General features: G+C 45.1%; 1 protein-coding gene across 5 annotated transcripts in view; it reads right to left on the bottom strand.

The window, feature by feature from the left end:
* The window catches only part of VPS54 (VPS54 subunit of GARP complex), a 51,906-nt gene continuing 40,242 nt past the window's right edge, over positions 1-11,664 (bottom strand). For all 5 annotated transcript variants that reach the window (XM_034061025.1, XM_034061026.1, XM_034061024.1 and 2 more), the window contains 6 exons: positions 10,712-10,799; positions 9,054-9,175; positions 8,862-8,942; positions 5,404-5,511; positions 4,406-4,500; positions 1-1,237 (listed from right to left, as the gene is read on the bottom strand). In XM_034061025.1, coding sequence (XP_033916916.1) covers positions 1,132-1,237; positions 4,406-4,500; positions 5,404-5,511; positions 8,862-8,942; positions 9,054-9,175; positions 10,712-10,799 — 600 coding nt within the window. In that variant the 3' untranslated portion in view covers positions 1-1,131. The remainder of the gene's footprint in view (positions 1,238-4,405; positions 4,501-5,403; positions 5,512-8,861; positions 8,943-9,053; positions 9,176-10,711; positions 10,800-11,664) is intronic.

The raw sequence follows: 11,664 nt of genomic DNA, 5'->3' as shown, positions 1-11,664 counted from the left end.
TGTGATTTTAGAGCTTTATTTTAACCGACAATTAATGACATCTGTTCTGCTAACAGAGAAGCATGCCTGGCTGGAGAACCCGAGGCGCACACATACACACACACACTGTAGACCATTCCATCGTACATCAGCAGCACAGGGTTAGGCACTCGGACTAGGGGTCGGGAGAGAGGTGTGAGGTGAGATACACAGGCACTTTTCCTTAGTACTGGCAGCGTCCAGTCTTAAAAGGTAGTGTTAAAAACTCTTCAATAAATTAATCTCAGTTGCACCTTCCTCAGTGGTGCAACCTTGTATAAGCAGCCTAAAAACTTTAAGATCCTTCCTGCCCTGTTTTCTGTGTCCTCTTCGGATGTTATACCCATCACTTTGTGTCTATAGCACTGCAGAGCAATAAGCAAAGCCCTGAAGCACACTCCATGTCCTTCCCCTCTTGGCAGTGACCATGCCAAGGGCAGGAAGCCATCCCTACCCCTTTTACTACCTGTTCTGTCCTCGCTACTTCTTTGATGATGGCTTCAGCCAACTGCCTGTTAGAGTCCTTATCTTCAGGTGGCAGTTTGGAGCCCAGCTGTGAGAACCCCCCTGAAACAGGGCTGCTCCCTAACAAATCTGAATCCTATATGCAAGCAATCAAAAGACATTTATTTATATAAAGTTCTGTAAAAAAATAAATTTTAAACAGCATAGTTTTCATAGAGAAAAACATTTTTCTACAGAGTTCCAACTGCAGGATTTTCATCTTGTACCATCATTAAATAAGGTGGGACACTGTGAATTTCATTGCACTAGAAGAAATGCAAAGCATCTTTTTAATATAAAGATATACAGAGCATTCTAGACAACTACAGCTGTGTTACAGCTATGTGTTCTTTTGGATTTGGTCCAAAGAAACCTGAGTCTGTTTCCAGAGAGAATGAAAAAACATTGCACAGACAGCTGATCACTTGTTTCTTGCTGAAGGACACTGGAAAGATCACTCCCTGCAGCTCGCTCTGTGGCTAAGTTTCCCCGACTATCAATAGTGTCCTTTCTTGGACTCTGGTCTTAAGTATTCACCTCACAGTCGTCAGGCTGCTTAGAAGAAAGTCAGTCTGTTGTCAGCGCCAAGTGACTGCTCCCAGTGGATTATCACCTCTTCTGCTCCCAAATTTCAGCCATGTTTAGGTCTAAGTTGTTAAGGCCTTTCAGGGCTTGAAGGTTTCCAGTGTAAAAAGCTACATCTGAAGTAACCAGTCTGCAGTGAAACATAGAACAAGGTTAGCACCTGAACCTCTCACATCCACCATAGTCAGGAACAAGCAGGGTTTGTTCATGACTTGGGCAATTACAGCAACAGATGTTCAAACACTACGCCTGGATGAGATATTTTACCTATCAATTCAAACCTCACTGTTACAGATGTGGTTTAACAGCAGTGATTGTACATAGCAGGATTATCAGTAGGTGCAAAACTAACATTTCACTAGGTAAAGCTTTCCTAAAAAAGAAGTTCAAACATCCAAGTTCAGAAAATGCAGCAGGAATCTAAAATGTGGAACTTCTCTTGCTGCAATCCCTGTCTGATCTGGACTTAAACCTCCATTCCATCAACTGGGATATTAATTATTGCAACATTAACTTCTGTATCCTGGAAGGTTAATGTAAAAGCAACCAAACAGCAGAACAGCTACACTGCAGTAGTTATACAGACTGAATATCCCTCTTGCACACCAGGACATACGTATCATAAGCTTGATCATAATGTTTCTAGTTCAAAAGGAACAAGATGGAGGATTAAAAGTTGTATTTTCATAGTAAAAACACTCAACCAGGATTCACAGTCCTGCATTGTTACTATTACTACAGAAACAAGCAGTTTAAAATAGGACAAGGATCAGAAAAGCATGTTAAGAACTAGGTCAGTGAAGACTGCTGGAACAGCAGCAAAGAACAACAGCAGTGTTTGATGTTTCCCTTCTTCAACAGCCCTGACTCTGCATTCCCAGAGCTGTGTCCTGAAGTAAGAAACTGCTGTGGAACAAACAAGCTCAGGGGAAGGGCTGTTCCCAGTGCAGCAGGGACACCCTTCTGGCAGGGAGGATGAGTGTGCTGGGAAGTACACCCCCAGTACGTCACTGGAATGCCTGCCCCCAGCCCTCCCATCGCAAAGGGATCCTTTTAGGCCATCCGACTACAGGCATCAGAGAGCAGCATGAAGACAGCACAGTGCACTGTGAAACGCCCCCCCAACACGCTCTGGGTGCTCTCCTTTCTGCTGGGGCTGTGCCCTGACTGCCATGCAGTAAGCTTCTTGGCTTACAAATACTTTAGGAAGTATCAAAGGCAGCTGGGTGTTATCCTGCACATAACACCAGAAAGAAGTACAAAAACCCATTTCAGATAAGCTCTTTCACACAGTACAAGGATAAATGAGCTTAGAGCAGGACAGGCAAGAATAAATTGAATAGGAACAAAACTTCTGGCATCACAGAATGGTCTGGGCTGGAAGGGACCTTAAAGCTCATCCAGTTCCAAAACCCTGCCATAGGCACGGACACCTTCCACTAGAGCAGGTGCTCCAAGCCCCATCCAACCTGCCCTTGAACACTGCCAGGGATGGGGCAGTCACAACTCCTCTGGGCACCCTGTGCCAGGGCCTCACCACACAGTAAAGAATTTCTTTAATAACCCTTCTCTCATAGTAAAGAGTTTCTTCCTAATATCTCATATCTCAATCTCCCCTCTGTCAGTTTAAAGCCATTCCCCTTGTCCTGTCACTATGTGTCTTTGTAAAAAGCCCATCTCCTGATTTCTTGTAGCCTCTTTAAGGCACTGGAAGCTGCTCTAAGGTCTCCCCTGAGCCTTCTCCAAGCTGAACAATCCCAGCTCTCTCAGCCTGTCTTCAGAAGAGAGGTAACTCCATTCCTCTTTTTCATTGCAGCAATGTTTGAAATGTTTATAAGCTTCCCTCTCTGGCTTCTTCAACCTAAGCCAATGCTTTCTCACATGTGGGTACACCACTATCACCCTTACTACACTCCAAATAAACACCATCGGATCATTAAGAACAACTACAAACCTCACTGTACCAGGGGACAACCCAACTTACAGCAGAATTGAGGCTGCACGAGGCTGATGGCTCTCCTGGGAGGTGTGGGACACCAGGCACAGTGAGCCACCTCCTCCCAGGAGAGGCATCACTGACCAGTGTGGCAATGGAGGGCTGTGCTGGGCAATGAGAAGAGCTCTGTGAGCATCATCTGTTTCCAATGTAGTTCTACTGCAAAACCAGTTTCAGTGGAGAAGCTGCCCATGGCATGGATGAAATACCATTTCCTGTATTTGCTTTGCTAGTGCCGTGAGTCATCCTCCACGTTTCAAAACTGCTTCATGAATCATGCAATTCCTGCGAATTAAACTGTGGCTACAGCTGTCACAAGAGGAGAAAATGCAATCCACAAACGAGGAAACCTACAGCAGGTTTCCAGCAGGACAATGCCTAACTTTCAGTGAATCACAGAATCCCAAGGGTTGGAAGGGACCTCGAAAGATCATCCAGTCCAACCCCCCTGCAAGAGCAGGGTAACCTAGAGTACATCACACAGGAACTTGTCCAGGCCAGCCTTGAATATCTCCAATGTAGGAGATTCCACAACCTCCTTGGGCAACCTGTTCCAGTGCTCTGTCACTCTTACAGTAAAGAAGTTCTTCCTGATGTTAACATGGAACCTCTTATGCTCCAGTTTACACCCATTGCCCCTTGTCCTACCACTGGATATCACTGAAAAAAGCCTAGCTCCATCATCCTGACACCCACCCTTTACATATTTGTAAACACTGATGAGGTCACCCCTCAGTCTCCTCCAAGCTAAAGAGACCCAGCTCCCTCAGCCTCTCCTCAAGGGAGATGTTCCACTCCTTTAATCATCTTTGTGGCTCTGCGCTGGACTCTTTCAAGCAATTCCCTGTCCTTGAACTGGGGGGCCCAGAACTGGATGCAATATTCCAGATGTGGCCTCACCAAAGCAGAGTAGAGGGGGAGAAGAACCTCTCTTGCCCTACTAACCACACCCTTTCTAATGCACCCTAGGATGCCATTTGCCTTCTTGGCCACAAGGGCACATTACTGGCTCATGGTCATCCTCCTGTCCACCAGGACCCCCAGGTCCTTTTCCCCTTCAGTACTTTCCAGCAGGTCAACCCCCAACCTGCACTAGTACATGGGGTTGTTCTTCCCCAGATGTAATTACCAAGCTGTGTTCCTAGCTACAGAGGCACAAGTCACATCCTCTGCTGTAAGGAAGCTCTGCATGGGACATACCGAAACACAGAGCATGGCTGCATTCCGCAATCACAACTTCTTGCAGCAGACAAAGCCTGCTCACCTAAATTAAGCAATAAAACCCCAAATGCCCAAGCATACCCGTTCAGAGGTCCTCCATCATTGACCACATTGAGGTGGGCCAGCTGCCTCTTCAGGTGAAGTTTGTAGCTTGCGTTGATGCGTAAAAACAACATCTGGAAGAAACCACAGAGGCAGAGTGAGGAACCATCCCCACACCTGCACCACCGCCTAGAGAGGAGATACCCTGTGAACACTGAAGCACTGACCTTTGCTTTTGTTTTGCAATGCACATGATCTTCCCTTTGGCCTCCTAATCTTTGTAGCCATACACAGTTCGTACCACAGAGCACAGTGGACATCCTCACTTAATCGTTACATATTGCTCTTAGAGGCCACATTCTTCAGAACATGAATTTTCCTGTTTCCTGAAGTATCTAGTGACTTTTATTGAGGCTATAAAATAACAAGTCTCTTTCCTGTACTATAACTACTTAAAGTCCTTTTTCCCCCAAGAGAAAAACAGTTGGAAGGGACCATTTAATTTAGTGCAAAAAAGAAGCTCCAAGTCGGTGTATTCAGTGACTGGTTCAGTCCTTCCTGTCATTGGATTTACAGCTCTGCAGTAGAAATAACTGCAACAAAACAGCCAGAAAGCACACCTGGTACGATTTGCTGCATAATACATGTAGGGACCTTCTAAAGCCACCACGTCTGAGCAGCCTTTCAGAAGAATTCTCTAAAGGGGCTGGACTCAAGCCTCAAAGTGTTGCCATTTGTGTAGTTTCAGCACTAGTTCCTGGATTGATTCACCTCTCTAGGCACTAAAATGCCACTCAAATCGCTGGCATCAGTCAGTTCTTTTGCATGTCTTACCGTTCTCCCTGCACATCCAAACGTTTCCTTCAGCTCAGACCGAGCCGTCAGTGTGCCTGCTGCCAACCCCTCTAGTGTGTGGGCTTCATAAGGACTCAAAAAAGAATTCCCTTCCCCCTGTACAAAGCAGAAGTCTCTCCTGTTACCTACTTTATGTGCACTTGCATAGGAGGTGTTACATGGGTCTCAAAAATAACATTCACCTGAGTTTGCTCCTCGGGAAGGAGATCATATATAGCTTCATGCATCTTTGCCATTTGCTTGCAGATATTCCTGAAGCATGCTGAAGGAACAGGGGCTTTCACTTCATACTGGAAATAAAACCACAACCAGTTACTCCTTCGTACCACTTTAAAACAGTTTATATAGGAGAGCTCCCAACCTGAAGCCTGCGTTGCTAATGCCATCATAAATCAGGGTTCATTTAGGACATTACAAATTAAAGCTGGGCATGATCTGGTTCAGCCAAGGACTCACATCACAGTCTTTTAGCATTTCTTGCTTTATAAGCAAGCAGGAACACTTGAAACAGTGTGAAATCTGAGGATTTCATAACTGTTTATTCATCTTTGTTACCCTGAATTGCTTCTCTTTGCTCACTGCTTTTTGCTGGTTTCCACTACCCTGTGAAATACAGATACAGAGAGAATCATCACTGTGCCAGCTCCACAGATGCACACCATGTGGCCTGCTAGCTGGCCCACTCCTTCCTATTCGTGTGAGTCAGTGACAGACAAGCAGCTCTACCTCTGAGGAATGGGCCCCCCAAGGACTGGATGAGACAAACCTACTTCTCTGAGATCATAAACATCCCAATTTCTGAAGAAACAAAGTGTGAAGTAATGGAAGCTCCTGAAAACTCCGTATTTACCAAAGGAAAAACCCAAGCAACATCCCCCCCTTCAGTTCCTGGTGGAGAAGCTGTGCTGGCACAGGCCTGGGTTAAACACTGGTAGGTGAACCTTGGGTAGGGTGATTCTTCCCCACAGAGCCTTGCACAGTTCAGTGGAAGAACTGAATCACTGGAACTAAATTCTTTACAAACACATTGGAGGAGATGGTCTCCTTAGGCTGGGCTGGGCTGTGGAAGAGATCAAAGCTTGCCTGAGTGTGAGAGAATAAAAGAAATAGGGAGCTTTGAGAAAGTCTTTATGAAAGGCCAAGCCAAGGGCCTGGTTTTGACAGGAGAAGTAGCAGAAGAACAGAGCTTATTGCTCCAGGAGCCCTGTGTGGGACAACCACAAAGCACACTGGATTGTGCCTCAAGGCACGAGAGTTAGGCAACAGTCATTTAGTATTTACCAGTGCGTTGTAAAGCCAAGGGGGACTGGCAAGCTGCAGCCATGGCTCCTGCAAGGCTGCAGACACAAACTGCTCACCGTGATGGGGGAAAAGCAACAGCATCAGAGAGAAACATGAGCTCCGGCCCTGTGAGGCGCTGGCCATTTTTATCTCCAGCTAAGGTCAACAGCCTGTAATACCATGAGGGATCAGAGCAAAAATTACTGCTCTTCTGTCCAAGCAGTCACAAGACAGCAACCTCCAAGAGCGGCTCAGAATTCCCACTGGATTCTTTCCATGAACATTTATCCCTTTATAAAAACCTACGCCTTCTTCACATGTTAATTATAGCTGCAAATACCCTGTTCCTGCTTTATCTCCCTGCCACAGTTAATGGACAGATGCTGGGAACTGTCCATGCTGTTGTGAAATGCCTCACTGAGTGCACAGCCTCATCTTGTGGCAGTGTGAAGCCAGAACCTGTTCCATGGAGCTCCCAGAGGGAAGCACAGCCTGGAAATGGGAAAGTAACTTGCTCATGTTACCCAAGTGCCAGGTCAACATCCCATCTACTGGAACAAACTGCTGGTCTCCTAGGAAGCAGGTTTCTGGACTGTGCAATGCTGGTCTTCAAACCATGCTGGACATGCACTGCTGTGAAACTCCTTTGCTTAGCCATTCATATTCACACACTTCAAAGCAGGTGACCACTTTGTCCAGACAGCACTGAAATAGCCTCTCACAAGAACATACAAAGCAAAGGACACAGTGACATGGTTGCACTGCCATGTCCATTTGCACATTTCCTGGTTTTATGTTCCTCACAGCCTTCAGTGCCAAGACTTTATTATGTCAGGAACAAGATGAGCCAAATTATGGGGTAAGTTAGGAATGGAGGAAAATCAACATGTGGTCTCCTTTTCTCCTGTGCTGTGTGGGTTGCATTCATGTGAGCCAGGCACTCTCACTCAAGCCTTCCAGAACTCTAAAGGGTGGAAACATTCTCAGTTTATATCTCGTGCCAGCTCAGAAAGGGAGAATGGGCTGTAAAGATGGAAGGGCAGTAAGGGATGGATACTCACTACCATCAAGAACATAAGCAGTGTTACTGGTCTCTTGCGGGCTAACTCGTTCAGTATCAATAACCTAAATTCTTGCATTTGTCTCTTATTTGCAAGAGATAAGAAGTGATAAAAAAGTCAATTTACTTCATAGAACAGGTATTTTTATATGGGGAAAAAAACCCCAAATAAAATAACAACAAAAAAGCAGCAGATCACTACCTCATCTCTAGAAAAGGACATAAACATGGTTTTAAAAGTGCAAACACAAGAATCCTAATTGAAATGCTTTGGCTCTTTTTCCCCCCTGAGTTTCAGTAACACTATTTAATAGCCCAAAGAAATAGGTGAAAAGAGAAAGCACAATATAAAATAAACAATAAAATAACAGAAACAGCAAAGATGACAGAAATCCTGCCTCTTACAGCTGTCTCCCTGCAGGCTCCATCAGTCCGTTCCCAAGCTTATGCTTCTCATAAGCTCCTACAAGGAAGAGCTTGGTCCATGCCAATAAACCAAATCTGTGACTAAATAATTGATTTACTTCTCTCATGGAATGGCTTCCTTTTAAAGAGCATAAGATCCAAAGCAAAACACTCAGCTTTAAAAGCTCATGTTCTTTATCCATTAGATGTGTGGGTCCAGGAGGTCCTGCCTTGGGGCAGACTGTCAGCATATTGCACCTTGAGTGGATCCAGCTCAGGACCAACCTGTTCCACTGATGAGTGCTCAGAAAGCAAACCACCAGGAGCACTTCATGGGTCAGCTATTAACACTGCTACACAGCAGACACTGCTGTGCACAGACCTTTAGATCCCAGGCCCGCAGCCCAATAGATGGGCTGGTCCTTCCCCTCCATAAACTCATCCTCCTCAGCAGTTTTTGCTGTTTCCTCAGCTGCAGGAAATTACACCCTCCCCACTTCCAAAGACGCACCACTGGGAAGAGCAGGAAACGGGAACTGGCTCAGCCTGCCTGCAGATAAGAGCTGTCAGTGGATAAAACTGCTGAGGGTAGGAGAACACTTCAGTTTCTAAACACCAGAGCAAAGCACCAAGCAAAGCAGTTCTGAAGGTACTGCTGAAGGAGAAAACAAACAACTTTTTCTGGTGGGGGCAAATGACACCCAGGTGGCAAACGTCAAAGACAAAACACATTCACAAGCACAGCACAGAGCTCTGTGTTTACACGGTTTAAAGAAGCTTACACAAGTCCCGATTAGGAAGGTCTATGTCTCCATGTGAAATACCCAGACTGGATACAATGAGACCTCCAGTTGAAATTTAAGAGAGCATGTAATTATTTCCATAAATCATTACCTTGGATAACAGTTTGTCAAATAAGCTATCCATTATGGCAACGAGCTTTGCTGAAATCTCAGCTACGTGGTCGTGATAATCCTGTAATGGAAGAAAGCAGCATTTATTTACTACCTAATGGCATTCATATTCTTCAGAGCACACCTGAAGAGCAGAACTTTGTGTTTCATGAGGAAATGGCAGAAGGATTACCTTTGTAATGTGGTCAAAATGCCTGAGCATGCTATACTGCTTCGGCTGCAGACGAGCTTCAAAATGAGCCCTGATAATAGGAATGTAGTGTACGATTAGCTGTAGGCAACGTGAAGAAAGGGCTGTAAATCCAGAAGCGAGAGAGGGAAAGAAAAAGAACTTTGTTATTACACAGAAAGAGTCATTTTGCACAGACTGCATCCCCTTTAACATAAATAATGGATCTGACAATGTAACACGCCTTTATTCAGTTCTTAGAACAGGAGGTGTTTGTTTCCACTGAGAAACCTCCCCCAGTGAATGCACCAGACTAGTACCTGGCTGATCGCATCCAGCTTCTGTAAGATATGGGGTAAGGGACTCATTTTACAAGAGGCTTTAAGTGTCTACTTGACATTTTGAGCCCTGAGCACACACAGACATCGGAGAGATGTAAAAAGACCTGACTCATCAGCTACCTAACCTCGGCAGCAGCCACATTCTCAAGGCACCAACATTTCTTCTGCAGGAGAAGTACATGAACACCCGGCCCTGCCATTGCTGAGCTGCTCATAACCTGCTCCTGCCTGTGGCACCAGCAGGATTTCCAAAGCTGAGCTTCCCCTGTGCCATCCAACAGGGCCTGAGCCAGCAGAAGGACACATGGTGATGCCAGCATGGTCATCACACTGGCTAAGCCTTCTGGAGCAAAGACCTGAGCCAGCTTTTCTTTTTGTGTTGTCTGCTCAGACACTTTGGCTCGTGGTCCCTCTCAACTCATCCTCCTTGAGCTATTCCCTTTCTAAAAGGGAAAGGCAGATCGGTGATCAGGACATCCTGAAAGTTTAAACACCTGCTTCAACCATCAACTTAAAGGCTCTTAATATCAGGAGACAGTTTAAAACTGGGGGTCTCGAGTTAGCGTGTCAGACTTGTCTGGAGCATGGAACAGGGCACCCAGTTCTCCCCAGCTCCTCAAAGCAGCTAAGGCAGTCCAGGCAAGTAACTTGGAGCTGGCAATTCAGCTAAATAGCTGCACACTGAAAATGAGAAACTAATCTAACCCACATCATAATTTGGATTCAGCAAACAGCCGCAGAGTCCTTGAGCTACCTGACTGTGCCAGGACATTCAGCCACATAAAGACTGCTTGATCCAGAGCCACCCACAGAAATCCCTCTGTGCATTACTGACATGTGGTTATAACCCACAGGAGCTATGTGTGGACACAGCATGACAGAATACAGTACCATGGGGCAGAGAGCACAGCTCAGCAAAATGCACAGGGAGACAGGGGTTTGGTTGCATTCCTCTACCTATCCCCAGTCTCAAGATCTAAACACTAAGCAGCTCCCAAGCATGCCTATGTCACCACCAAAAAAGCAGCTATACCTTCCCACAGTCAAAACACTGTCATGGAAAACTTGTGTAAGCTTGTATGTTTGTTCCTGTTTCCCTCATGTAACACAGCAAAGCTTTACATTTACAGTGGTCCAGTAGACAGCAAAGGAACTGTATGGATTTTACTGCATCCCTTAACCAGACAATCAGCTTTTATATGTTTTACTGCCTAACCAGCAAGGGCTCACTACCCTGTGTTCCATGCACAGCACCACCAACCATAACTTAACACAAATGTTTAGGGTGTTTTTGAGATATTAAAATGTAGGAATTCATACCTAGGTTTTTTGTAGTGATTGTTTTCAACCCAACAACTTGTAACGCACCAGCCCCAAGCACTAGTTGGCAACTTCTAGAGTTGAAATACTGTGAGAAAGAAAAAACAAGCAGTGAAAACGCATGCTGGCTCTTTACACATAGCCACAGTTTAGAAATACCTTCAATAGAACTTTGCAAGATTAAATAGATTATTATGAAGGCCACTTCCAGAGTTTCATATTCTGTACTGCAGAGGAGTCCACAACTGTTAACTAGCAAGACAAAACTACTCTCCATAGTCAGTGGCCCACAGCATTTTTGACTCAGCTTATGCTAGAGCACTCAAGGCAGCATTTCAGCAAACAGAAATACCAGTATTAAAAACCAAAATGATTTCAATCCAGGGACTAATCTCTGCTTCTCTATGAGACCTCTGGGTGAGGTTTCAAGAGTATGAAAGAAAAGCAGCAAGTCAGACTTGCTGCAGACTATGTTCAGCCTTGCTTTGAAAGCAGCACACAAAACCAGCTTTGTATTAGGAATCTATAAAACCTGCTTCTCATACCAAGGCCTTGGATGGAGTGAAGGGTAAGGATCTCACTACTTCTGCTAAGTAGAGGAGACAAGTGCAATATCAGAATGGAAAATATGAAAAGAACAAGTTTCTGTTCTGGCTCTAGACGTTTCACAACTTCTATGTTAAAGAAAACCTGACAGCACTGAAACTTGCTGCTGCTGAGGTGGCTGAATCTGTGTTTGTAACACTATAAAATAGCAAGATTAAGAAATTATGCACAGATGATGTTAAGATGATGTCAAAACCCAATTCTGTAAGAATTCCAGATACAGTGGACAACTCATGACTTGATCTTCCTTAGTTCCAGGGAAAGCGTTATCACCATGCACACAGGCCAAAGTCTCTGGGCAGTAACACAGCTCCTGTTAGTATATTCTGTCTTCTTTTAGAACTCTG

The sequence above is a fragment of the Melopsittacus undulatus genome, chromosome 3 (assembly GCF_012275295.1).
Source record: "Melopsittacus undulatus isolate bMelUnd1 chromosome 3, bMelUnd1.mat.Z, whole genome shotgun sequence".
In the NCBI taxonomy this organism is placed as follows: Eukaryota; Metazoa; Chordata; class Aves; order Psittaciformes; family Psittaculidae; genus Melopsittacus; species Melopsittacus undulatus.
The sequence above is the reverse complement of the archived record's forward strand: the minus strand, read 5'-3'. Positions and strand labels throughout refer to the sequence as shown.